The sequence below is a fragment of the Canis lupus genome, chromosome 8 (assembly GCF_003254725.2).
Source record: "Canis lupus dingo isolate Sandy chromosome 8, ASM325472v2, whole genome shotgun sequence".
NCBI lineage: Eukaryota > Metazoa > Chordata > Mammalia > Carnivora > Canidae > Canis > Canis lupus.
Genome location: NC_064250.1, coordinates 16,105,605 through 16,127,997, shown reverse-complemented (window position 1 = coordinate 16,127,997; position 22,393 = coordinate 16,105,605). Strand labels below are relative to the sequence as shown.

The 22,393-nt window shown below is 51.1% G+C and overlaps 1 protein-coding gene and 2 long non-coding RNA genes across 4 annotated transcripts; 2 read left to right on the top strand and 1 right to left on the bottom strand.

Moving 5' to 3' along the window:
* Nucleotides 1–10,670: 10,670 nt before the first annotated feature.
* FOXA1 (forkhead box A1) lies at nucleotides 10,671–16,708 on the top strand. The gene is made up of 2 exons (XM_025443528.3): nucleotides 10,671–11,159; nucleotides 13,581–16,708. The coding sequence occupies exons 1-2, from the start codon at nucleotides 11,088–11,090 to the stop codon at nucleotides 14,946–14,948; spliced, it is 1,440 nt and encodes a 479-aa protein (XP_025299313.1). The 5' UTR covers nucleotides 10,671–11,087; the 3' UTR covers nucleotides 14,949–16,708.
* LOC112657487 (uncharacterized) lies at nucleotides 16,623–21,914 on the bottom strand. Its single transcript, XR_003135054.3, has 2 exons — nucleotides 18,752–21,914; nucleotides 16,623–17,360 (listed from the first exon to the last, which is right to left on the bottom strand). It is a non-coding gene; the product is annotated as an uncharacterized LOC112657487 (long non-coding RNA).
* LOC112657488 (uncharacterized) lies at nucleotides 17,953–18,991 on the top strand. Of its 2 annotated transcripts, none has more exons than XR_004818130.2 (2): nucleotides 17,953–18,139; nucleotides 18,762–18,991. It is a non-coding gene; the product is annotated as an uncharacterized LOC112657488 (long non-coding RNA). The 2 variants fall into 2 exon arrangements; XR_004818131.2 differs by lacking the exon at nucleotides 17,953–18,139 and adding an exon at nucleotides 18,282–18,428.
* Nucleotides 21,915–22,393: the final 479 nt, after the last annotated feature.

Here is a 22,393-nt window from a genome sequence, read left to right as displayed (position 1 = left end):
TCCTCTTGGTGAACTACTTAACGTATACTAGGCCTCCCTCCTTACCCTGCCCTCTGATGTGATTCTAACATCTGAGCTTATGGAGTTCAGAAACGGACCAGTGGGAAGCCAGCCATCACCCTTTCCTGAGTTGCCTTAAAAGTCTGGTGCCAGGCCTGATCTCAGGGTTTTTAAGGTAAGATAAAAATAGCAAGCATTGAGCAGAAAGAAAACTCTGTGAGTAAAACTATCCATTTGAAAAGAAAAGATACATATAACACTAATAAACCTGGTCCAAAGCAGGTGTACCTGGCTGAGAATTAAGGATTTATTTTTCTAGGACATAGTGGCTGGTATTTAGCATTCCAGTTACCCTTTACACTTCCAAAGGGCTTTGCTTAGGTGTTCTCCAAGTATGGTAATAGACTAGAGAGCTTGCGGAGTTTGAGGTCAAACCATTCCTTTTCTAAAGGTAGGTATGTAAGACTGTTGGATGTGCTTTGTAGCCTAAACATTGAGCTTAGAGAACCAATGCCTGGTTTATGCTTAGAAAAACTAACAGCTCTCCCTAAGTAAGCTGTAAAAACAGAAGCTGCATTTAGCCAGAAATTGCTGGCAGCCTGAGATTTCTGTGTACCAGCCCACTTCCCCTGAATGCACCTCCCCCAGCACCAATCCAAAAAAAATCAATAAGCTTTGAAGATGTGTTATTTTTCTGTTCTCTAGTGAAGGAAATATTTTATTTTATTCACCTGGTTCTGATTACTAAATGAAACCAGAATTCAAAAACTTTTTAGAGCCTTGTACACAGGACCTTCTTAATCCATCCAAGCCCTGTCTGAAATGTGGGTTGTTGTTCATGTGAGCCCCAGGGATCCACCCCGAAAATCCAGTTCTTCTAAACCCCCTTGACAGGAGGAATTAAGCAACTCATGAATCTTCACTTCAGCAAATGGATCTGTATCTGGCAAAAGTCTTTTGTGATTTGGTCTTTTCATATACAATACTGTTTTTTTCTTAATGAAGATTTGGCACCTCACTAGATTTTCTTGCACATGCAAGGTAATATTCAGAATAGTTGAAGGACCCATCATAAGCCCAGTATGTTCGCTTCATTTCAGATGGACCTCCAGGAAGTCCCCCCCCCCTTTTAAGGGCATTTATGTCAAATAATTCTTTAAAATATCAATGAAAGTTTCCCTACTGTAATGTCATATTGGGTTTTGAGTATTTTAGAAAGTGTCCTAAGTGGTACTCTTCCAAATGAGTTCAGATGCTGAGGGCAGAATGGCATCCAGGCTCCCAAAAGTCCAGACTCACACCCTTCATCTCTCCAATTGAGATGTCTCCTAGATCCAGGCCCCAGGTCTTGACTGAGGTTGCCATAGACAGTATGATGGTGCAAGGTCACGTATTGCGCATAAGCCAGGTCTACCATCTCAGCAACCGGGAGAGTTACATACTAGCTTCTGAAGCCCGACGTCTGCCATGGTTGACTCCCTAAAAAGTAGCCCCACAGGTCAAGGAGATTGGGAGGGGATTCTTTTTTTTTATATTTATTTATTTATTTATTTTATTATTTATGATAGACATAGAGAGAGAGAGAGAGAGGCAGAGACACAGGAAGAGGGACAAGCAGGCTCCATGCCAGGAGCCCGACGCGGGACTCGATCCCAGGACTCCAGGATCTCACCCTGGGCCAAAGGCAGGCACTAAACCACTGAGCCACCCAGGGATCCCCTGGGAGGAGATTCTAGGCAGGGTCACCATGGAAGATGAGCCAACCGCCAGGCATTCAGTCTCCCCAAGGAAGCTCCCTCATCCTCACCTGCCTGACTGCAGCCCAAAGGGACCACAACACCCGGGAGCTGGGCTGGTGACCATCAGCAGAAGACCTGTAAGGGGGGAGGGGCACCTAGATTTCAGGCCAGCATTACTTGCCAATAAGTGTTCAGCATCCAGCACCACCCAGGCTTCCAGAGTTCTGTGAAGGCTCTTTATGTTTGTTACAATTTTGTACACTTACTCTGTACTCAACTGGTGTGAATTAGGTACTAGTAAGCCCATTTTACAGTTGGGAAAGCAGAGGCTCAGAGTATGGAATGGAATCCAGATCTCATTCCAAATCCCTTGCTCTAAGCACAAACCCTACTGTCCCTGTCAATTGCACAAAAAAAAAAAAAAAAAAAAAAGCCAGGCTGCAACTTATTTGGGTAATAAGAGAGACAGTCTCAGAGACTCTTAGCCTCAAGGGCACCAACCCTCCCCAGTGGAGTGTGCAGAGCACTATGCAGCCTCCTAGCCTAGGAGGCTTTGCCTGGGCTTAGGAATTGGAAGACACCCTCTGCTCTCTCCTACCAATTGTTGTCTTTGGAGATGCTGGGAAGTGAAAAAGGAAAAGGTTTTTGCCCAAAAGTTACTGTGAAACACAGAACACAAAACCAGAGCAAAAGGGAGGGAAGTGTTCTTCCTAGGACTTGTTCTCCCAGTGTCTTGGGCTCCTCAGAGAGAAGCTTTGCCATTCTCAGAGCAGAGCCACCCCCTCACCGCCATCACCATAACAGTTTCCTCTGGAGGTTCACACCCCTACTGGTTTCTGCCCCAGAACCCCAAGGCGTGGTGGGTCATCAGGTCTGACTGTTGCTCCAGCCTCTCTTCCTACAACTGACACCTACCAAACTGAACTGAGTCCAGGCTCTTTTGAAAAAGGAGGAAACTGAGCCCAAAAGAATCTGCCTGGGTTCCCCAGGAAATTTGAGGTCGAATGGTTGGACCACAAATCTGTGACTGACCACCTACTGCTATCCACTCCTAGACCTGGCTGCCATCTCCTCATATCCTTTCTCATCTCTTAGGATGATGGTCTGGTTTATTCCCATTCCAGCACCTGCAGGAGTTTTAGAAGCTTCTGCCCCAGTGTAAACTGACCTTCAACCCGAGCACTGTGCTTTATTTATTGAAACCACTTCTCTTGGCGGGGTGTGAGAGGAGGGTCATGAGGAGGTCAGAGGAGTCCAGCGAGTCACAATAGAAGGTATTTTGGAGGGAGGAGGCCTGTGGGGTGAGGAGAGTGGGATCCACACCTCCAACTTCATCATGGAAAGCATTGAAAGAAAAATCTGAATTAGATCTGCTAGTACCCTAAGCCTCCAAAGCGAGTGGGGATCCACCTGACTTTTGAGGCCCTTTCCCTTGAGGAGGGGTTGGGGGTGGCTGGGGTGCAACAGGGGGCAGCCAAGGGCAGAAAGTGTGATCTGAAACGAGTCTGTGATGCAGATCCCAGGCAGCATCCGGACTGAGCCCCACATCACCCAGTGCAGATTGAGGGCAGGAGGACAGGGCATCAAAGACAAATGCAGCTGCGGTATGGAGCTGCCAGGTAGTTTCCCAAGTGAGAGAAGCCCAGAAAAAGGCGGCAGACCGGCTTCCTCTCTCAAGGATTCCCGCCCATGCTTTCATGGCAAATAAAACTTCGGGAGGAGAAGTTGAAACGAGAGGTCTCCAGTTAATACCTTGCAACAACACAGCAGATTCTGAGAAGTTTGGTGGACCTTTAAGAAAACCATTACATCACACACGGAAAGCGTGTGGGATAAAATGCTTTGGATCCTAAAGACTAGGAGGCAATTAAGGTAAATGCTGGTAATTTCGGGCGCGCAGCCACCGCCAAGGCCCGCTGCGCGCCGGGCGCCCCGGAGGGTCGGATCAGTGCCTGGCTGCGCAGCCCCGACGGCCGGCGGCCTGCTCCCTAGGTGCCCTCCAGCGTCGGGGTGGGGACGCAGCGCGCCACGCGCTGGTGAGCCCCGCGCACAAGCCCGGACTACCAGCGAGCTCTGCGGCAAGGCTTTTCTTTCTCACTGCGTGGGCTCGGCTTCATTTGCTTGCCAATTTAAACATATTATTCAAACACGGACGTTTCCTTTACAGCTCTGAATGAAACATTTTGCTTGATGGAAAGTTGATGGTTTTTTTTTTTTTTTTTTTTTTTTTTACTTTTAATCAATATCTGCTTTTGAAAGCCTCTGCTGCTGCCTTTTCACAGCGAGGGCAAAGTGAAATATTTGTCTTTGGTCACACGTTGATCACCCTAGATAGGCAAATGAGTGCAGGGGTGGGGGCGGTGTGGAGGGAGTTGCTGAAGTCCAGAAGTGGTGAAATGGGGGCATTCCAACTTCATCACATCACCCAGAGGATTTGGGTTAAAATCAAGCATCGCTGCCAGGATAAGATGCCTGCCCAGTGGGCCTGGAAGTTCAGGGATTACAGGGCTATGCGACCCTGGCCTTTCTGACAATGATCTGTCCATCTATTCGTTCCTTCCTCTGTCCGTTGGTCCATTCATTAAACAACCCCCTTGGCTAAGACAGGTCCCTAGAGTCCTCTCGCTCGGAGATTTGGAGTCAAGTGGATAAGGTTTCCTCCGCTCAAGCATTTTTTCCCACCTGACACCAGCCTGGCCACCATCTGGATTGGGGCAGTTAGTTTATTGATTCAGTCAACAAATCTTTATTGAAAGTCTACTATGGGGATCCCTGGGTGGCGCAGTGGTTTAGCGCCTGCCTTTGGCCCAGGGCGCGATCCTGGAGACCCGGGATCGAATCCCACGTCAGGCTCCCGGTGCATGGAGCCTGCTTCTCCCTCTACCTGTGTCTCTGCCTCTCTCTCTCTCTGTGACTATCATAAAATAAATAAAAATTTAAAAAAATTAAAAAAAAAAAAGTCTACTATGCTCCAGCCTCTGCTCTGGTAGGGACGGTGGGCCCCACCCTCAGAGATCTTCCAGTCCAGTGGGGGAGACAAAAAAAGAAAATGACACAAATGGAATAGGCTGCTCAGAACGATATAACCCTGAATGTAGGAATGTAGATTAAGATGTGGACCTGAGAAGAGCAGAGCTCAGTTGATTGGGGATGCCTGCTATGTCCTCGCCAGAGACCCACGGAAGCTGTGCTGCACACTACAGGTAAAGCCGAAGGCTGGCAGCTGCATTTCCTTGCTTTGATCCATTTACAGTAGGCAACCATGATGACTGCAGAAAGTTGTTAAAATTCCTGCAAATCTTGCTGGTATCTCTGCAAAAGGGAATACTGACAACAAGTCCTCTTCCTAGTGTTTCTGTTTAGAAGCAAACTCACTGCAATGTGAGTTTTATTCTGTGGCCCATAGGACCAGGAAAATCAAACAACTTCAAACAAATGCACCATTTTTAAAGCAAAACTTTCTTCTGATGTTAGCTCTGGAATAGCTGCTGGAAGTCCAGAGGCAGCCACTCACCAGTGTCTTCCAATCAAATTTTTATTTTAAATAATGAATGTAACCTCCCTCTGTCCATGCCAGTAAATTAGTCTTTTTGTCAGTCCAATGAACAGTTTTAAACTTCGGGGGGAAAATCAGTAAGACAATACAATGAAAAAAAGCCTAGCTAGAATCATTTTCACACACACACGGCATGTGTAGGATATGATTAATATTATTGTTACAAAAGCATCTGTTAAATAAAACTATGTAAATTTGAGGGTAATCATATTTGAATAGCCAAAGTTAAACCACCGGGGCCAAGTAAGGGGCCGTGGGAAAGCTCCTGGCTGTGTGTGTGTGTGTGTGTGTGTGTGTGTGTGTGGAGAAAGAGAGAGAGAGAGAGAGAGAGATGGGTGGACTGGGGGGATAGAGTTCAGGGAATGACGAGCTAAATACTCATTCACCATCGGGGAAGGATTTAGGTTCAAGGTGGCAGCCTCCAGGAGAGAGATGACATCTAAGAGTGCTCTGAGGTTGTGGGTTTCCATCACTGGCTCCCTATCAGCCCCAGCTTCTGCCGGTGGGGTGGAGTCAAGTTCCCAGGCTTTCAGACTCCCAGCTCTTGCACACCTGGAGTGGAAGGTGGGGGAAATGCCAGGATCTCAAAACACCAGTCTAGTCTGTGGCACAGAGTAGGGCCTCAACCACTGTAGTCCCTCCCTGTTCTCAGACCTAAAATTTGTTATGCTTCTCCCTAATTTTCCAACTCTGTATTTGTAGCGTGCATTTCCAGTTCCTCTTCCAGGACCCCAACCCTACCAGTTTTTAAGTAGTTAGAGGAAAGTGTAACAGGAAAGTGTGAATAAAGCAGTCAGTAACTCGAACACAGCTGCCTAGAGATGTGCGACTGCCTGGGGACCCGGCCTGGGCGGGGGTGCCACGTGTGCCACCCAGGCCTCGAGGAAGGGAGGTTCCCATTCTCTGCGGGCACCAATGGGACACTTATTCCCTCCAAGGCTAGGGATTGCCCAAGAGGGCTAGTCGTCCTTCCCAATCTTTCTCATTTGAATACATGAAAATGCGAGTTGGTTTTGGCAGGGCAATGCTAGTTTAAGGCCAGAGAGACGGTTTTGTCGCCCGCGGGCAAGGCTGGGCAGGGAGCAGCTCCGGCTCCGACATCCGGCTGCGGGCCAGGGAGGCCCGCGCCCCAGGCCGCTCAGAAACCCCGCGGCGGCTCCAGGCGCAGTGAAGGGAAAGGACAAACCCAGAGATAAAGTATTGGGATTAAAATGTTTCATTAGATTTTTTTCCAGTACAAACACCCAGGATCCTGAGATTTCTCTGCACGAAACTGTCGGATGAGGCCGGCTAGGTGGTCCCGGGGCCAGGGCCCCTACCTACTGAGGGTCAGACGCCTTGTGAGTTGTGAATTAATTTCTTGATTAATATAAGGATAGAAGGAAGGGCAGAGAAAGGAGGGTACGAGAAAACAAAGAAAAGTCAAGGAAGACGGGCCGTGAAGGAACAGGAGCTCGGTGCTTCTCCTGGCCCCCGCGCCTGACTGGCGGCGAGCGCTCCTCGGGTCTCGGGTTCCCGCCCTCCCGCCGCGCCCGCCCCCCCCCCCGCCCCCCGCTCGGACCCACACCTCGGTTAGCGAGGCCAGTCACCGCAGGTGCAAAGAGTGGCTTTCAGCGTCCCAGGCCTTCCCCAGTCCTAAACCCACCGGGGTCCCAGTCCAGATCCGCTTTGAACCGCGTGAAAGACAACAGGTCTTAGTTTCACAGCATCTGATTCCTCCCCCCCCCCGCAGGCAGATTTCAGCATCTCATCTGGGTGAGATGGGGTGGGGAGGCCTGCAGAGGAGGAGCTGGGACCCGCCTGCACTGAGGGTGGCTGGGCCCACGCCGGTGGAGACCTGGCCACAGCCCCCTGGGAGGACGGAGGTCGCACGAGCCAGGGGCCTGGAGAAAACCAGAGGCAAGTCCTCGGGAGGCTCCAGGGGGCACCGCAGCGGCCCGCCCCGCCCCCCCGGGTTCCGCCCTCTGCCCACCCCGCAGTCCTGCTAAACCGGGAAGACCCCGGCGCGGCCACACGCAGCCCGCAGGGCCCAAGGCCTGAGGCGCCAGCTGTCTCTCGCCCAAGTCACCCCCTGTTCCTCCCTTGCCCAGGTGAAGATCTGCGGAAGGGGTTCCCAAGCAGGTAATATTGGGAAAGGGTAGACGAGGTGGCCGGGTTTGGCCAGCGAGCCTCGTGCCGCCCGCGCCCACAGCCCGACCGCGCGGGGAGCGGACCCCACAGGCGGAGAAGGCGCAGCTTCCGGGAAGGGCGGGGCCGCTTCCTCCGCCCGAGGCCACCTGGACCCCCCCGCAGGCTCCCCTCCAGCCGGCTCCGGCCTCCCTCGCCCCGGAGCCTGCCCTCCCTCTGCGGAGCCGCGCCGGGCCCGCACAGACCCATCCTGGCCCGGGGAGTGTGGCCCGGGACGTCCCAGGAGACGCCACGTGGCTGCCCTCGTGGCCCCTACGGGCAGGTCCACCCAGCCCGCCTCCCCGAGGTTGGAGACGCGTCCACGTCTCCGGAAAGCAGGGCACAGCCTTCTGAGAAGCGGAGACAGGGCCTATTTGGGAGAAGAGGTTTGCTCAACGAAGGAGCAGACTGCAGCCACCAGGCAGGTCACCTGGCTGCCTACTGGCCAGCTACCCGGAGACAGCAGCTCTGTTTCATTTATTTGCTTGTTTACTGCTTATTTTCTAAATCAAAGACCCGGCACGACCCTGATGATTCGCTTTTAAAACTCTGAGAAGGGACTGGCTGGCATCTGAGGACGCTAGAACTTCACTTCCTAAACGTGTTAGGTGTCTTGGAGTATTGCCACTGAGATGAAGAGAGGCTGGGAGCTAACTCCGCTGCCACCTTTCCTTCGTGGCCTCAGGCCGTCGGCTCTGTGAACTGAAATCTCGGGCAGGGGAGGCGCCCGGAGTTCCAGACTCCCCTGACCGTGCTCGCTGGGGGCGCGTGCGGGAGGATTGGGGCGCCCCCCCCCTTCCTCCCCACACACACCCCGGGAGGTGCTAGGAGCCCAGTAATTCTCGGCGGGCGGCGACCCAGGAACTCCCAGGCTGGATCAAGGCTCTGAAGTTGGCAAAGTCCACTTTTCACCACTAGTCTTGGGCTCTGAAGAAGCCCTAGGGGAAAAAAAAACTTTACTTTGGACATCCGTCTACAGGTGTTTTTTTCTTTTTTTCTTTCTTAAGCTGACTTTTTTTTTTTTTTAAGATGAGCTCTAGTAGGTTTAGGAAGTGGGCTAAAAGTGAAAGAATATTTGATTTTTTCATTGACCCCCTATAAAATGACAGCACTCCCCTCTTTAGGCACTAGCTTTTTGTGTTCCATAAAAGCTGTTACTAAGTTGTCACTACCTATAGAAAATGCCCTAGTCATGCTCGATGTTTTTGAAGAGCCAAGAGGGCGTTGGAGAATCACCGCGGGAAGGAACAAGGAAGCTCAGCACTGAAAGTCCCCCCCACCCCCCATGAGGCCGAGGAAGCTAAGCATCCGTTTACTTTACAAATGGAACCAAGGTCCTGCTGCTGATGGGTACTTTACACAAAAGAATTCGTTTTAGGGTGGCTCTGAGAAATCTGTGCAGATCCACACATTTACAGATACATTTACAAAACTGATGGGACCTGCAGTTGCAGGGGCAGGCTGCAGTTGGGGAGGGCACCTGCTCTGAGTTCCAGGTGGATTTAATTTCACTCTCATTCCATTCCTTACGATGTGACATTTCCCCCTCCCTTTTGTTAAAAAAAAAAAAGGAATTGTAATCCAATGCTTTTATCTTTTTTATTTCCTTAACTGCACATCTTCACCCTCTCAGGCTCCCCTGCTGATTTAAGAGATTTGTTTGGTTCAAGGATTTAATGTGATTCTGTTGCCAGATTTCAAGGAAGAAAGATTTAAAAGAACAAAGTGCAGGGGGAGGGGGGGGAAGGTATCTGAAAGACAAGTTAAAACACATTTCTTAATATGAGATTAATAACACGCTTAAAACTTTGCTAAACAAGAATATTTTGCAGATTTTTCGTCATTTTAGAAAGATTTTATTTTGTCGTTACTTCAGGAAAACTAGTGGGTTCTACCTAGAGTGGGGCACACACACATGGTCACCCACGTACTTAGACATAGTCACGCTCACATACACGCATACATTCAGAAACATATTCAGAAACACTCACACCATCCCACAACCTATCACCAACTCAGTGCTCGGCAATCACTTTCGTTGGTCCTCCTCCTCAGGACCGTGGGCAATCTTCTAGCCAGGGCCTCATAGGAGCCAAGAGGCTTTGCTTTGGGGAGAACTTCCCACCAATGTCCAGGACCCAGTAGGAACCAAGCAAGCGCCTAGGGTGCTAGCCCGGCCCCTCCAGGTGAGAAAGGGGACCAGGCACTGCCGCCCGACCATCCCTGGCTTCAGCTTGGCACCTCTCTAGCCGAGCAGATGCATTCCCGCGCCTCTGTTCCTGCTCTCCCAGTTAACGCGCGCGTTTAGGGAGCTGTCCCCTCCCCCTGACCTTTCCCTATCGGAAACCAGACGGTCGCCACCAGCTCGGTCCCCGGGGCTGCGAAAGGGGGGCAGGAGGAGGAGCTGGGCAGAGGAGGAGCGCCCGACTCGGGTGCGCCTGCCCTATCACACAGACATCTGTTCTCAGTCTCTTCCTCTTTATGATCGCTACAGATGACAAGGGAAGTAGAGCGGACCGAGGCGGAAAAAAAAAAAAAAAAGTTATGTCATAAAGATATAAAACGGTGCTGTGACTCACCTGCTCTTAGCCGCAGGTACGGGTTTCGTGGCAGCGTCTCCACTCTGCTAGCCAGGAGCCCAGATAGGCCTAACGTCACTCGGCTAGGTTGACTCAGATGGCCGAGTTTCTAGTGAAAGGGCAAAATTGGGGCTTTCTCCTTTTTTCAAGCCTGAAGTCGGGGGAGGGGGGATGGTCTGTATTCTCCAATCTCCCGGGGTTGAACTTTGGGTCTGTAATGAGTACAGTGGGGGCTGGAAGCCGACAGAAGAGCAGGAGGGGCACGGGATGGGGCTGCAGTCGGCGGCCCCCGGAAGACGGTGGGTCCCCCTGGGGAGGGGCCCTGGGGTCATTTAGCTGGCAGCGCTCTGCGAGCCGGGGCTCCAGCGCCACCGCCCCCACCCGGTCCCCGGCTGCGTGATTCCTATCCAGAACCCTCGTTAGCTAGCTCGGCCCCGCCTATTTTTCTTTTTTTCCTTTTCCAAAGGGGGTTACCCCCTCCCATCCCATTTCCCTCTTCCCCCAGGCTCCGGGCTTAAACCAATTACGCTGCTTTGCAAACAAAGTGAGGGCCGGGTTTGAGGGAGGGGGCGCGGCGGGAGGGGGCGCAGGGGGCGCGCGGCGGCAGCGCGGCTGGGCGGGAGGCGCGGCGGCTGGACTGGCGGGCGGCCGCCTCGCAGGTGCACCTCGGGCTTTGTAGGTGCGAGCGTCTTTGTGCGGCGGACAAATGGGGAGAGGACGAGGAGGTGGGCACTCGAGCGACGTAAGATCCACATCAGCTCAACTGCACTCCTCTCGCAGAGGCCGCCCGCTCACTTCCCGCGGAGGCGCTCCCGGGCGCCGCGCTCCGCGGCCGCCGCCTGCCCCCGCCCGCCGCGCCGCCTCCGCCTCCGCCGCGCACGCCGCGCCCCGCAGCGCCGGGCTTCCTCCTCGCCCGGGTGGCGTTGGGCCGGCGCGGGCGCTCGGGTGACTGCAGCGGCTCGGCTCCCCGCCCCCAGCCCCGCGCCGCGCGGCCGCCCGTCGCTTCGCACAGGGCTGGATGGTTGCTTTGGGCAGGGTGGCTCCAGGATGTTAGGGACTGTGAAGATGGAAGGGCATGAGAGCAGCGACTGGAACAGCTACTACGCGGACACACAGGAGGTGAGAGGCGGGCAGCAGGCGGGACGCTCCCGGAACCCGAGCCGGAGGAGGCCCGGAGAGGCGGGCGCCCGACAGGGTGGGCGGTGGCGGGCCGGGGGCGCCTCCTCGGTGCCGTTGCTGCGTGCCCACCCGATGCGCTCCCGGACAGGCCTGGCCGAGCCTCGGAGCCGGATCCGCTGCCCCGCGGGGAAGGCTGGGTCCAGGCGCTCGACGTTTGGAGCCGGCCAGAGGGGTTTTAGGAAACTCGGGGCTTTGAAAGCACCCGCTCTGGAAAGCGCTCGCCTCTTCCCTGCGGAGAGCGGGAGCCGGAACCAGGCCCGGGGTGCCGCGGGTTGGCGGGCGGGCGCCGCCAAGAGTTGGAGGGAACTCTAGTTCTAGAAAAGACAAGCGTTCTCCAGCAGGGCGGGCTCTTCCTCCCACGGCTGAATTCGCAGATGTCTTCGGATGAAAGCGCGATGCCGCTAAGTTGAGCGTCTTAATAATGGATCGGTTCCGAAATTTGATAAAACTTCTTTAAAAGCCCTGTTTGGGGAGAAGTGTGCTCGTTCTATCCTAGAACCGCTGGGTGGCGCTGGTGCGAACGGACTCTGCCTCCAGCACCCCGAACGGAGAACCTGTTTCTCTTCATTGTCCCCTTGGTGGCACGTTCGTGTGGTTTATTTTACAATGTGCACAAAGGGATTGTGAGCAAAACCAGGTACAGGCAGGACCACCACCTACTAAAAGTATTTCTCTAGAAACAGCTGGAGATCACCCGCCAAAAGTTCACCGTTATTAAAAACGCTTATTGAAATGGCCTTCGATAATCCTGGGGAAAGGAAAAGACCAAAAAAAAAAAAAAAAAAGTAAAACGAAAGTAAAAATTACTTAAAGACGTGGACAGAAAAATATAGAATCAGTAAATATTTTTATGGTAATTAATTTATTTAGATTTGTATATTTATATACTCACAAGCTTAGCTTACGTTTATTTGCATACCATAGCAGCCTGTGCCTAGTTAAATTTATACACCTTTTATGTTTTCAAATGAAATTGTATTTGCTGTTGAAAATATTTTAAGGATATTATTTTTATTAAATTATCAGAGAAGTTTTCATGTTTCTGGACTCTATTTTTTTTTTAACATCTATAGTGCATTCCCAAATTGCTATTGATAAGGTTTTTCTCCTACTGATAATTTAAAAAAAAGAGCTCAGAACTCTTCTTCGGGGTTTAATTCGGATGCAGACATCTCAGCCTGCTAGTTAATGAAGTTCCCTATGGAAAGAACTTCTTTATAGGTTAAAGCTGAGAAGTGGAAAATAGAATAGCGTTAAGGGAAAATAGACTTTGATTTTATACATTTAAAGTGGGATTTTAAAGCCAAGCTTTGAAATAATCCACAGCAACGTATCAGTACCGGAATACAAAATACACCGTTTTGACAAATTATGCCACCAAAATTCTCAAATACTATAGGGCTGGAAACAGATAAGGAAATTGGTGCAACTTTTTGAACGGCTTAAAGAGATGTACATGTAAAGTCATGTGAAAGTTAAGCGTGGTGCATGGATATTCTTATGCACTGCTCCTTTCCCCTTCTCCTCTTGTAGTTGTCTCTTTAATCTTTCCCCACAACTTATTTAACTTCTGAGTTTCTTTCCCGTTTAATAGTACAGTTGCCACAAGTAGATGGAAAACAGGCCTCCTAAACGTATCAATAACGAAAAGTCACCATTTGGGGAAACCTGCTAAGGCGGTAAAGCCAGATGCTGAAAAATGGATGGTCATATGGCCATGAATGATTAGTTCTATCAGGGAGATTAGTTGTATCCAGCAGCCTCCCCGCACGCCGAGGCTGCTGTGTGGTCAGCCCGGCCTAGCCGGCTTAGGCGAAACAGGCACCGCGCTGGTGTTCCACGGCCCACCCCCGGGGACGCGGACGGGGACGGGGACGGGGCCGGGGGCCGGGGGGGGGGGGGGTGCTGTCCCGCCCAACCCAACGCTCCCGTTACGGTGGGGGTGAATAAGCGGAGTCCGGGAATGGTTGTATTTTCGGAGTTTAACTCCTTTTAACAAAAGGGCTTTGCTGAGGCCCGTCGGGGGTGGAGACTGGGATCCCAGCTGGCGTGGATGCAGAAGGCGACGGAGGGGCCCTAGAAGTCAGTCCCGAGCCTGGCATGTAAGGCGATTACACATCTTCCCGGGGACATATTTTCCGTGAGCGCTCGTCTTTCATGCCTGCCGCGACGCGATTTTCCCCCCGCTGCGCAGGCCATTGCTCTGCTGGTTCTGGGGAGGGCGCCTGACGGTTTGCCGCGGGTGGGGGCCGTGCCCTGCAGCGCCGCGGGGCCCCGCCGGGTTTGCCCCCGGGGCCGGCCGCGCGCTCCCACTACTAACCCCGCCCTTCGGGGCCTCTCCGCTCGCTGTCTCCGCCGCAGGCCTACTCCTCCGTCCCGGTCAGCAACATGAACTCGGGCCTGGGCTCTATGAACTCCATGAACACCTACATGACCATGAACACCATGACCACCAGCGGCAACATGACGCCGGCTTCGTTCAACATGTCCTACGCGAACCCGGGCCTGGGCGCCGGCCTGAGTCCGGGCGCCGTGGCGGGCATGCCGGGCGGCTCCGCGGGCTCCATGAACAGCATGACGGCGGCGGGCGTGACGGCCATGGGCACGGCGCTGAGCCCCGGCGGCATGGGCGCCATGGGCGCGCAGCCCGCGGCCTCCATGAACGGCCTGGGCCCCTACGCGGCTGCCATGAACCCGTGCATGAGCCCCATGGGGTACGCGCCGTCCAACCTGGGCCGCAGCCGGGCGGGCGGCGGCGGCGACGCCAAGACTTTCAAGCGCAGCTACCCGCACGCCAAGCCGCCCTACTCGTACATCTCGCTCATCACCATGGCCATCCAGCAGGCGCCCAGCAAGATGCTCACGCTGAGCGAGATCTACCAGTGGATCATGGACCTCTTCCCCTACTACCGGCAGAATCAGCAGCGCTGGCAGAACTCCATTCGGCACTCGCTCTCCTTCAACGACTGCTTCGTCAAAGTGGCGCGCTCGCCGGACAAGCCGGGCAAGGGCTCCTACTGGACGCTGCACCCGGACTCCGGCAACATGTTTGAGAACGGCTGTTACTTGCGCCGCCAGAAGCGCTTCAAGTGCGAGAAGCAGCCGGGGGCCGGGGCCGGGGGCGGGGGCGGCGGCGGCGGCGGCGGCGGCGGCGGCGGCGGCGGCGGAGCCAAGGGCGGTCCCGAGAGCCGCAAGGACCCCGCGAGCGCCGCCAACCCCAGCGCCAACTCGCCGCTCCACCGCGGCGTGCACGGCAAGGCGGGCCAGCTAGAGGGCGCGCCGGGCCCCGGGCCGGCTGCCAGCCCCCAGACTCTGGACCACGGCGGGGCCACGGCAACAGGGGGCGCCTCGGAGTTGAAGACCCCACCCTCCTCGGCGGCGCCCCCGATCAGCTCCGGGCCGGGGGCGCTGGTGTCTGTGCCCCCCTCCCACCCGGCGCATGGCCTGGCACCCCACGAGTCCCAGCTGCACCTGAAAGGGGACCCCCATTACTCTTTCAACCACCCCTTCTCCATCAACAACCTCATGTCCTCCTCGGAGCAGCAGCACAAGCTGGACTTCAAGGCCTATGAGCAGGCACTACAGTACTCGCCCTACGGCGCTGCGTTGCCCGCCAGCCTGCCCCTCGGCAGCGCCTCGGTGGCCACCAGGAGCCCCATCGAGCCCTCAGCCCTGGAGCCGGCCTACTACCAAGGTGTGTATTCCAGACCCGTCTTAAACACTTCCTAGCTCCGTGGGACTGGGGGTTTGTCTGGCATGGCCATGCTGGTAGCAAGAGAGACAGAGAGAGCGAGAGAGCGCGAGCGAGAGAGCGAGAGCGGGAGAGAGAGAGAGAGAGAGAGAGAGAAATCAACAACAAACAAAACCACACATACCAAGCTGACAACAGCATAATAAAATCCCAACTGTTTTTATTTCATTTTGTGTGTGTGTGTGTGTGTGTGTGCACAATCTTTTCCCCAGTGCGAAGGACTGTTACTTTGTTATTGTATTCAAAATGCCTTGTGTATATTATTACAAAGAAAACCAATCCCAAACCAACAAAAATTTTCCCTGCAAAGTTTAACAATCCACAAATGTATATATAAAATCCTTCTATTATCCTTGTTCCTCTCCCTTTCTTCCCTCTTTCTCCTCCAGACACATTCTAGTCTGGGCAGGGTTTATTTAAAAAAAGAAAAAAAAAGAAAGAAAGACGGTCAAACTTGTAAAATATTTGTTTGTGCTTCCCCACCCCCACCCCACCCCCTCCTCGCCTGACCCTCCACAAGTTTACAGGTCTATGGCAATACTCTTAACCATAAGAACTGAAAGGGTGAAGAAACAAGTAGACGCTAGGGGCTATTAAAAATATTTGAAGGACAATACTGCTCTTATGCAGCAAAACAAACTAATTATAAACATCAGAGCCATTTGTTGTTCAGCTTACATTTCTGATACATTCAAATAGCAGATGTCTTAAAATGAAATACATATATATTATGTACCAACTCATTTATGCACATGCTCAAATCTGTAGACATCCTCCGTATATTTGCATAACATATAGAAGTAATAGGTAGGTGATACACATGCTACATTTTCAAGAGTTGCCTGACCAAGAAGTTACAAAGACACCCTCCTCCCTTGTCCTCTCCACCCAAGTATAGCCCTGAGAATCAATTCCTCAAGAATTGCCATCCTCAATAACTCTGCTCCTTGCTTTGCAGAGTGCCATTGTCATGTCATTTTGAGGTCACATAACATGTATAAAATTAGCTTCTATGTATCTATACCATTTAAATAATATTTTTTTCCAGGAAAAAGGGAATATTACAATGTTGGAGGAGAGATAAGTTATAGGGAGTGGTATTTCAAAATTTGGTCCAAGATTCCAAAATCTAACTGATTGTGGCCATTTTAATTATTGCCATCGTGTGCTTGTTTCATTCAGTGTTAATGCACTTTTCACAGTTGGACATGGTGTTAGTATAGCCAGACGGGTTTCATTATTCTTCTTTGCTTTCTCAATGTTAATTTATTGCATGGTTTATTCCTTTTTTTTCTTTATAGTTGAAATTGCTTTAAATGATGGTTAAAATTACAAATTAAAAATGTTAATTTTATCAATGTGATTGTAATTAAAATATTTTGATTTAAATAACGAAAATGATAAATTTTAAGCCGTGGAATATGTTCTTGATCATTTGCAGTTAAGGACTTTAAATAAATCAAATGTTAACAAAAAAGTATTTCTGTTATTTTCCTCAATTTAATCCAAAGTAAGTATTCTGAATATGGTATTTTCCAAAGTCCAATACTGAATATAAATGACAAAAAGGAAGATGATCTAAAACAAAATTGTATTATGTTTATTATATGAATGTGAAGATAGTAAAAAAAAGTCAAAGAAATTCAATAACAGTGGGTATATAAATTGATTTAATATCACAAGAATTGAGGTTTTTTTAAGATTATTTATTCCCAGTAAAGTTTAACTTTTGACATGAGCTTAAGCCCTCTCTGTTTCCTTTGAGTCCGTCCACAATGAAATCAAATTCATTAATATAACTACATTTCTTCCTTCCCCAATGTATAATTTTCCTTTATCTGAGAAGTATTCTGGTGAGAATAAAATATCAGATGTGGCTGATAAAATTAAGTTGTCTGCAATAGAGAATCCTGAACTCTTTTTTTTTTTTTTTTTTTCACTAAAAGAGAAACAAAACTTAACCATCACGGTAGCTTTGGAGGGGGCCAGGGAGAGTCGAGTTAAATCACTCCTGCAGGGGAAGCTTTGTGCCACCAGGACATTTCGGGGTAGCTGCTGTTTTGTATTTTGTGAAGCCACTTTTAAAAATACTGTTTCTAAAAATATCATTCCTGAGAACTTAAAGCTGATGATTTGTTTGCCTTCTAAGAAGCTTTTAAATGCAACTTCACACCCCTACAGTTGCTTGAGATCACAAAATCATTAATCTCCTTTGATAGTAGGCTCACTTTCCAGTCCACCTATTTCTTTGTAAGTCTTGTTCGGATTGACATCAACAATAACAACACCAGCCCAAGCAGAGGCCAGCCTGCCTGAGCCCTTGTGTATGAACTCCATCCTCGCCAGGGCTTGAACTTGGACAGTCTTTACTTTGATCGCCCCACTCCACACTGCGGACAAGATAAAAAGAGCTGTGTGAGTCCCTTAATTATCGCGTAATTGCCTCCCCAGATGAGAGAAGGGGTGGCATGTAGCACTTGAGAAAAATCCAGAAATCCCATCCCTCCCCCCGCACTTCAGCTAATGAAAGGAGGAGAGGGAAATAACTGGTTTGAATAATGTAAAAATCTAATTTGGAGGCCCTTTGGAAGGACATTAAAGTCCCAAAGAGAGGGAAACACTTTCAAACTCAAAAGTTATTTATGTTTGTATAGCGGGCAAACAAATGTTGGCAAATTCGAATTCCAAATGTCACTAAGGTCGTGAGTTGGGCCGAGGCATTTTACCAGCCTCCCCGAGTCTAACTCGTCTGACTTTTCGCGCGTCCCCCTCGGTGTTAGAGACGGTCCCTCCGTCTCTAACATATTAGCAACATCCAAGTCTTGCCCTCACCCACCAGGCTGAAACCGGCCCCAGGTCTCTCTCTCTCTCCCCCCACCCTCCCTTGGCAGAGACTTTTCTGGGCTGGTGGGGGGCGAGGCCCCGCGGGCTGCCGGCGGAGGCCGCCCTGGAAGCCTGCCTGGGCAGCCGGAGCGGCGGGGACGCGCGGAGCTGGGGCTTCCCGCGCGCTTTCCCGCCGCCTGTGGGCAGTGAAGCCTGCGAGCACCTTGCGCGCGTTCGCGGCGTCCCGGGGACCTGCGCCCCGCGCCTTAGGATGCGCGTGGACCCGGGCCGGCGGGTGCCGGGAACAGGGGGACAGAGGAGGACCGCGGGCATCTTGGGGTGACAGGTGCAGTTAGTTCTTTATTGTTTGGGCATCTTCCCCCCTGGCGAATAAATCTTCCGTGGCTCCCGAGACCCAAAAGTCAACAAAGGCCGGGCGTCGCTGTACCGCGGCGGCGGCTCCCGCTGCGTAATCCCCTCCTCGGAAACCGGCCGCGCAAACGCCGGGGCGCCCGGAGCTGGGCGCCGCGCCCCCGGGCCAGGAGGGGAACGGCCGCCGGTCCCAGGCGGCGCCGGGACGACCCTCAGGGAGCGCGCAGCCTTCCCGCCCCCCGCGTCGACGGCGAATTTCTCTGGTTTTCACCTCGGACGCTCAGCGGGCGGAGGAGGGCGGAAAGGGGATGCGGGCCGCTCGGCCGCGGTCCTCGGGGCTCGCTCGATTTAGGAATTTCCCTCGAGATGGGGGAGGGGTCCCCAGAGGGGGAGGGGGAGAGGAGGGGGGAGACTAAACCTTCCTGCAGACCCTAGTGCGGAGCTGCCGAGGCTCTCGGATCCAGCGACCACGCCGCCACCGAGCACTGGTTGGGGCGGGGGGGGGGGGGGGGGGGTGGAAAGAAAGAAAAATGTGTTGGGAGTGAATACAGTCCTGGGGCAGAGAACTTCAAATGTTAACTTTCACCTTGTTCCAGGCTTGACACATTTTTTACATTGATAAAAAGAGAAGACGACTAAACGCAGAGAGGGAGAAAGCTCAGCAGAAGCGACACAACTTAGAAGTGTTCCCAAGTGGAAGGCAGCCGGCCTGTTTCCTACAGGAAGGCTGCTACAGTGTTTACGTCACAGACAAAATGTAATTCCCATTGTCCCTTCGTGAACTCTTTATAGCAGAATAAGCTGGTGAGAATTATTAATGGAAGAGGGATTAAACAAACAAAATCCTACGAAAGTTCTTAACTTCTGTTTTCATTTTCTTTCTTTCTTTTTTTTTTTTTCATTTTCTGAAGCCTGGAGCACTCGACTGATTTCACTGAAAGTATAAAAAAATATGACTTTTCTCTGGAGTCTAACAGATTCGAATGAGCCACAGCAGAAAAGAGCTCCTGGAGTGATAAAATGGGAGAAAATCTTGTTGTTTTAACACTTTAAAAAATTGATCTCAGTTGCACAAAAATGCTTAAGTTTCTTTGCAAAAAATTTCTGTGATCAATACAAATTCCTTTCAATGCAGACCAAAGTAGGAGACCAGTAGCCCAAATTAATTAACCTTTCCTCGAGATCAATTGGTTTTCTGTTGATTTAGCAGTAATATTGCGGAACATTTAGCTATAATGTATTTTAATGTGATACCTCAATATGTCAAGAGGAAAGCCTCATTGAAAAGATAAAATTACTTAAATTATTTAATAAATTTGTAAAAATATTTTATTTTCAAAAATTAGATCTTAATTGCTTATTTGGATTGTAGCAAAATGTGTTTTGCAACTAAGTGGAGTTAAGATAATGTCTAATTAGTTCAAGATAATTATGTGCAAAAAGTTGATTATTTGTGAGCTATCTTGGGCTGAATTAGGTCATCAAATTATGCTGAAATTTAGAAATAAGATTTTCTCAAACAGAATCATCAAGGTCAATAGAAATTCACGAGCGTAAGAATGTAATAAAATGAAACAACTTGGAAGATTTTACAACCTTCCCATTTAGAAATAGAATCTATTTGGTGAGATAGAAGGGGTTTTGTTTTTGTTTTTAAAGCAGCCGTTTTTGCAAGTTTTTTTTTCTACCGCTGATCCTATTTGATGTAGCCAAATAACATTTAATAACAGATTGCTTTGAAAGTTCCTTTTTTTTTTTTTAAAAAAAAAAAAACCCTTCTTCCAAATAGTTACGTTTAAGACCATAATGGTTTCATTGGTGTTTCTCTTTTAGCTCCCAGTCTAGCTTGGTTCATTGAACTTTGGACAGCTCAGACTGTAGCCCTCACCTTCCCACTGCCACCTGCAGTCATCATTCTAGCAAGCAATATGGAACTGGAAAATACCCATCCATTTCAACTTTAACTTGTAAAAGGCTTGCACTTTCCTACTATAAACATTTTTTTTTAATCTGACAGGGGGGAAATCCTCACTTGCTACCTTTCTTTTTTCTAACTTCCTCATTTCTCTAGTTAGGTCAGCAGTGACTACACAGTGTAAGAGCAAAGCTCATGGAGCATACCCCCCACCCCCATAGCCCCAGAAAGTGAGAAGCATCCCTCCATCTAGATACCACTTTATGATATTTTGGTGTTCTCTATGTTCTACTCAATGTAGAGTATAGAAGCAGAATGTTCTCCCCCAAAATCTGGAAAGAAAGGGCTTAAATGGAACACCTGCTTGAGGACCTTGGAATTCAGGTGGGATGCAAGTCAAGTCATATCAAGATCAAGTCCAGAATGATCCTCACTAGGGCAGGCCTGACTCAGAGTTCTAAGTGTGAGCTTTCCCTGGGTTGACTTTCTACTTCTTTTCCTGAAGATTACATCAGAGGCTTTTAAAGAAAAATCCCTGAAACCCAGAAAAAACAAACTGGGAATACACTCCTCCCCACCCCCCAACACAGCTTGGAAACAGGGAACAATGCATTCAGTTGGAAATCTCTTTCTTTCCCCTCTCTCCTATGAAATTTTAGTTACTCCTCTGCTTGTCTAATCATGTCCCAGGTCAGTTTTTTTTTTTTCTTTTTCTCACACCGAAGAACTATTATTTTAAAACATAAGCAATTTAATGAGAAGAATGTAAGGGTTTTGTGGTGGTTTGTTTCATTTATATATTTAATTTTAAGGACCCATTATGCACGAGGGAGGGAGAAGACTCCTATCTAGTGCTACACTCCTGCCTAGAAATCTGATTCTCTTTGCACAATTCAGGTGACTGGCGCGTGTTTGGAACGCTCCCCCTAGCTCTGGGTCCCACCTGGGAGCCTTGAGCGTTTTCATTCCCATAGCCCAGCTACAAACGCTTAAGTCAGCATCTGCTGGGCCCACAGCGCCAACTCCCACCGCGTCTTTCACCGCTTTTGCCTAAGGTGGAGGCCGCCTCACGAGCTCGAACTGCAATGAGCCGTGCTGCGGTGCAGGGCACCGGCCAGGTTTCCTCACCTCTCCCTGGAGTCACATTGCCTTCTGCCGACACGCGCGTCCTTTTGTTATGCCTGGCTAATATATTAATGGAGCGGATAACCCGGATCCTTTGGTGGTGGGGGGGGCGGCAGTTGGATATTAGGAAGGGAACTAAACAGCTCTAGTTGCTGAGCCTTGGGCCAAAGACTTCAGAGGAGGGAGGCCTGAGGGGGGGGCGTCGTGGGATGCGAATGGAGGTGGGAAAAGTTCACGCTGAGGGCACGGAAAGTAAACTTGATTAAATGCACGCAACAAGTTTTTGGAAAAGGTGATCTGACGCTGATGTTCTGTCCTGGGTTCAGAACTGCGAGGCAGGACGCCGCGCACGCCGGACAAAGTGCCCTGCTGGCCTAGCGGGTGCCGGCCTACCCTCCCCTTGTCCCCTTACCCCCGCCTGGAGCGCGGCCGCGCTGCGCGGTGTCGAGTCACCGGCGAAAACTCTTTAGGGCGTGTGGGACGGACTCCTCGAGCCGTCCTAAGCCACCACCCTGCTCGCTCGGTTCTAATGGTTTGCAAATAAAGCCCCGCACCCTGGCTCGCTGCGCTCACGAGACTCCTGCCTTCCCCAGCCTCACCTCCAAAGGGCAGGCCTCCCAGAGGTCTTAACTGATTAACCACAGATGACGGAACCCCTGCGTGGCGCCACGAAGCGGGCGCGAGGAGCCGAGAACTTGGGGCCCGGGAACGCGGCTGCTGGGTGCGGGCCGTGCCTCGCGTCCCCGCCGCCCGCCCATCGCGCGGCGCAGCCCCCTCCCCGCCCGCAGACGGGCCCGGGCGCCCCGAGACATATGCTGCCCGCAGGCCGCGCGGCCCGACGTGGTGCTCATTGCCGAGGCGGTTCTCAGCCCATCAAAAGCCCAGGCTTTCTTCAGCCGTATGGGCCGCGAGGTGAACAACAATGGCCGGGCCCCTTCACTTCAAAAGCGGCGATCAGGGGAAAGGCTCCCCCAGAGAATTTTTTTTTTCCTCCACAGCCTTTCATTCCTAGTTTAAAAAAAAAAAAAAAAAGGCATCAGCAAGTCCAGGGCCCGGGCGAGTCTAATGCCCTTTGATGGGGATTGAATTCATTATCTCCAATAACACAATTGTGCTTGGCCAACGAAAAGAGCAAAGCAGGGCTCTATCCCGCCCGAGGGGCCCGGCCGGGCGGGGCGAGAGGGCGAG

Excerpts from the sequence above, each read along its gene's own strand:
- FOXA1 (XM_025443528.3), top strand. The coding sequence starts at position 11,088 with ATGTTAGGGACTGTGAAGATGGAAGGGCATGAGAGCAGCGACTGGAAC. Across the intron at positions 11,160-13,580 it reads ACTACGCGGACACACAGGAG|GCCTACTCCTCCGTCCCGGT; the intron begins GTGAGAGGCGGG and ends TCTCCGCCGCAG.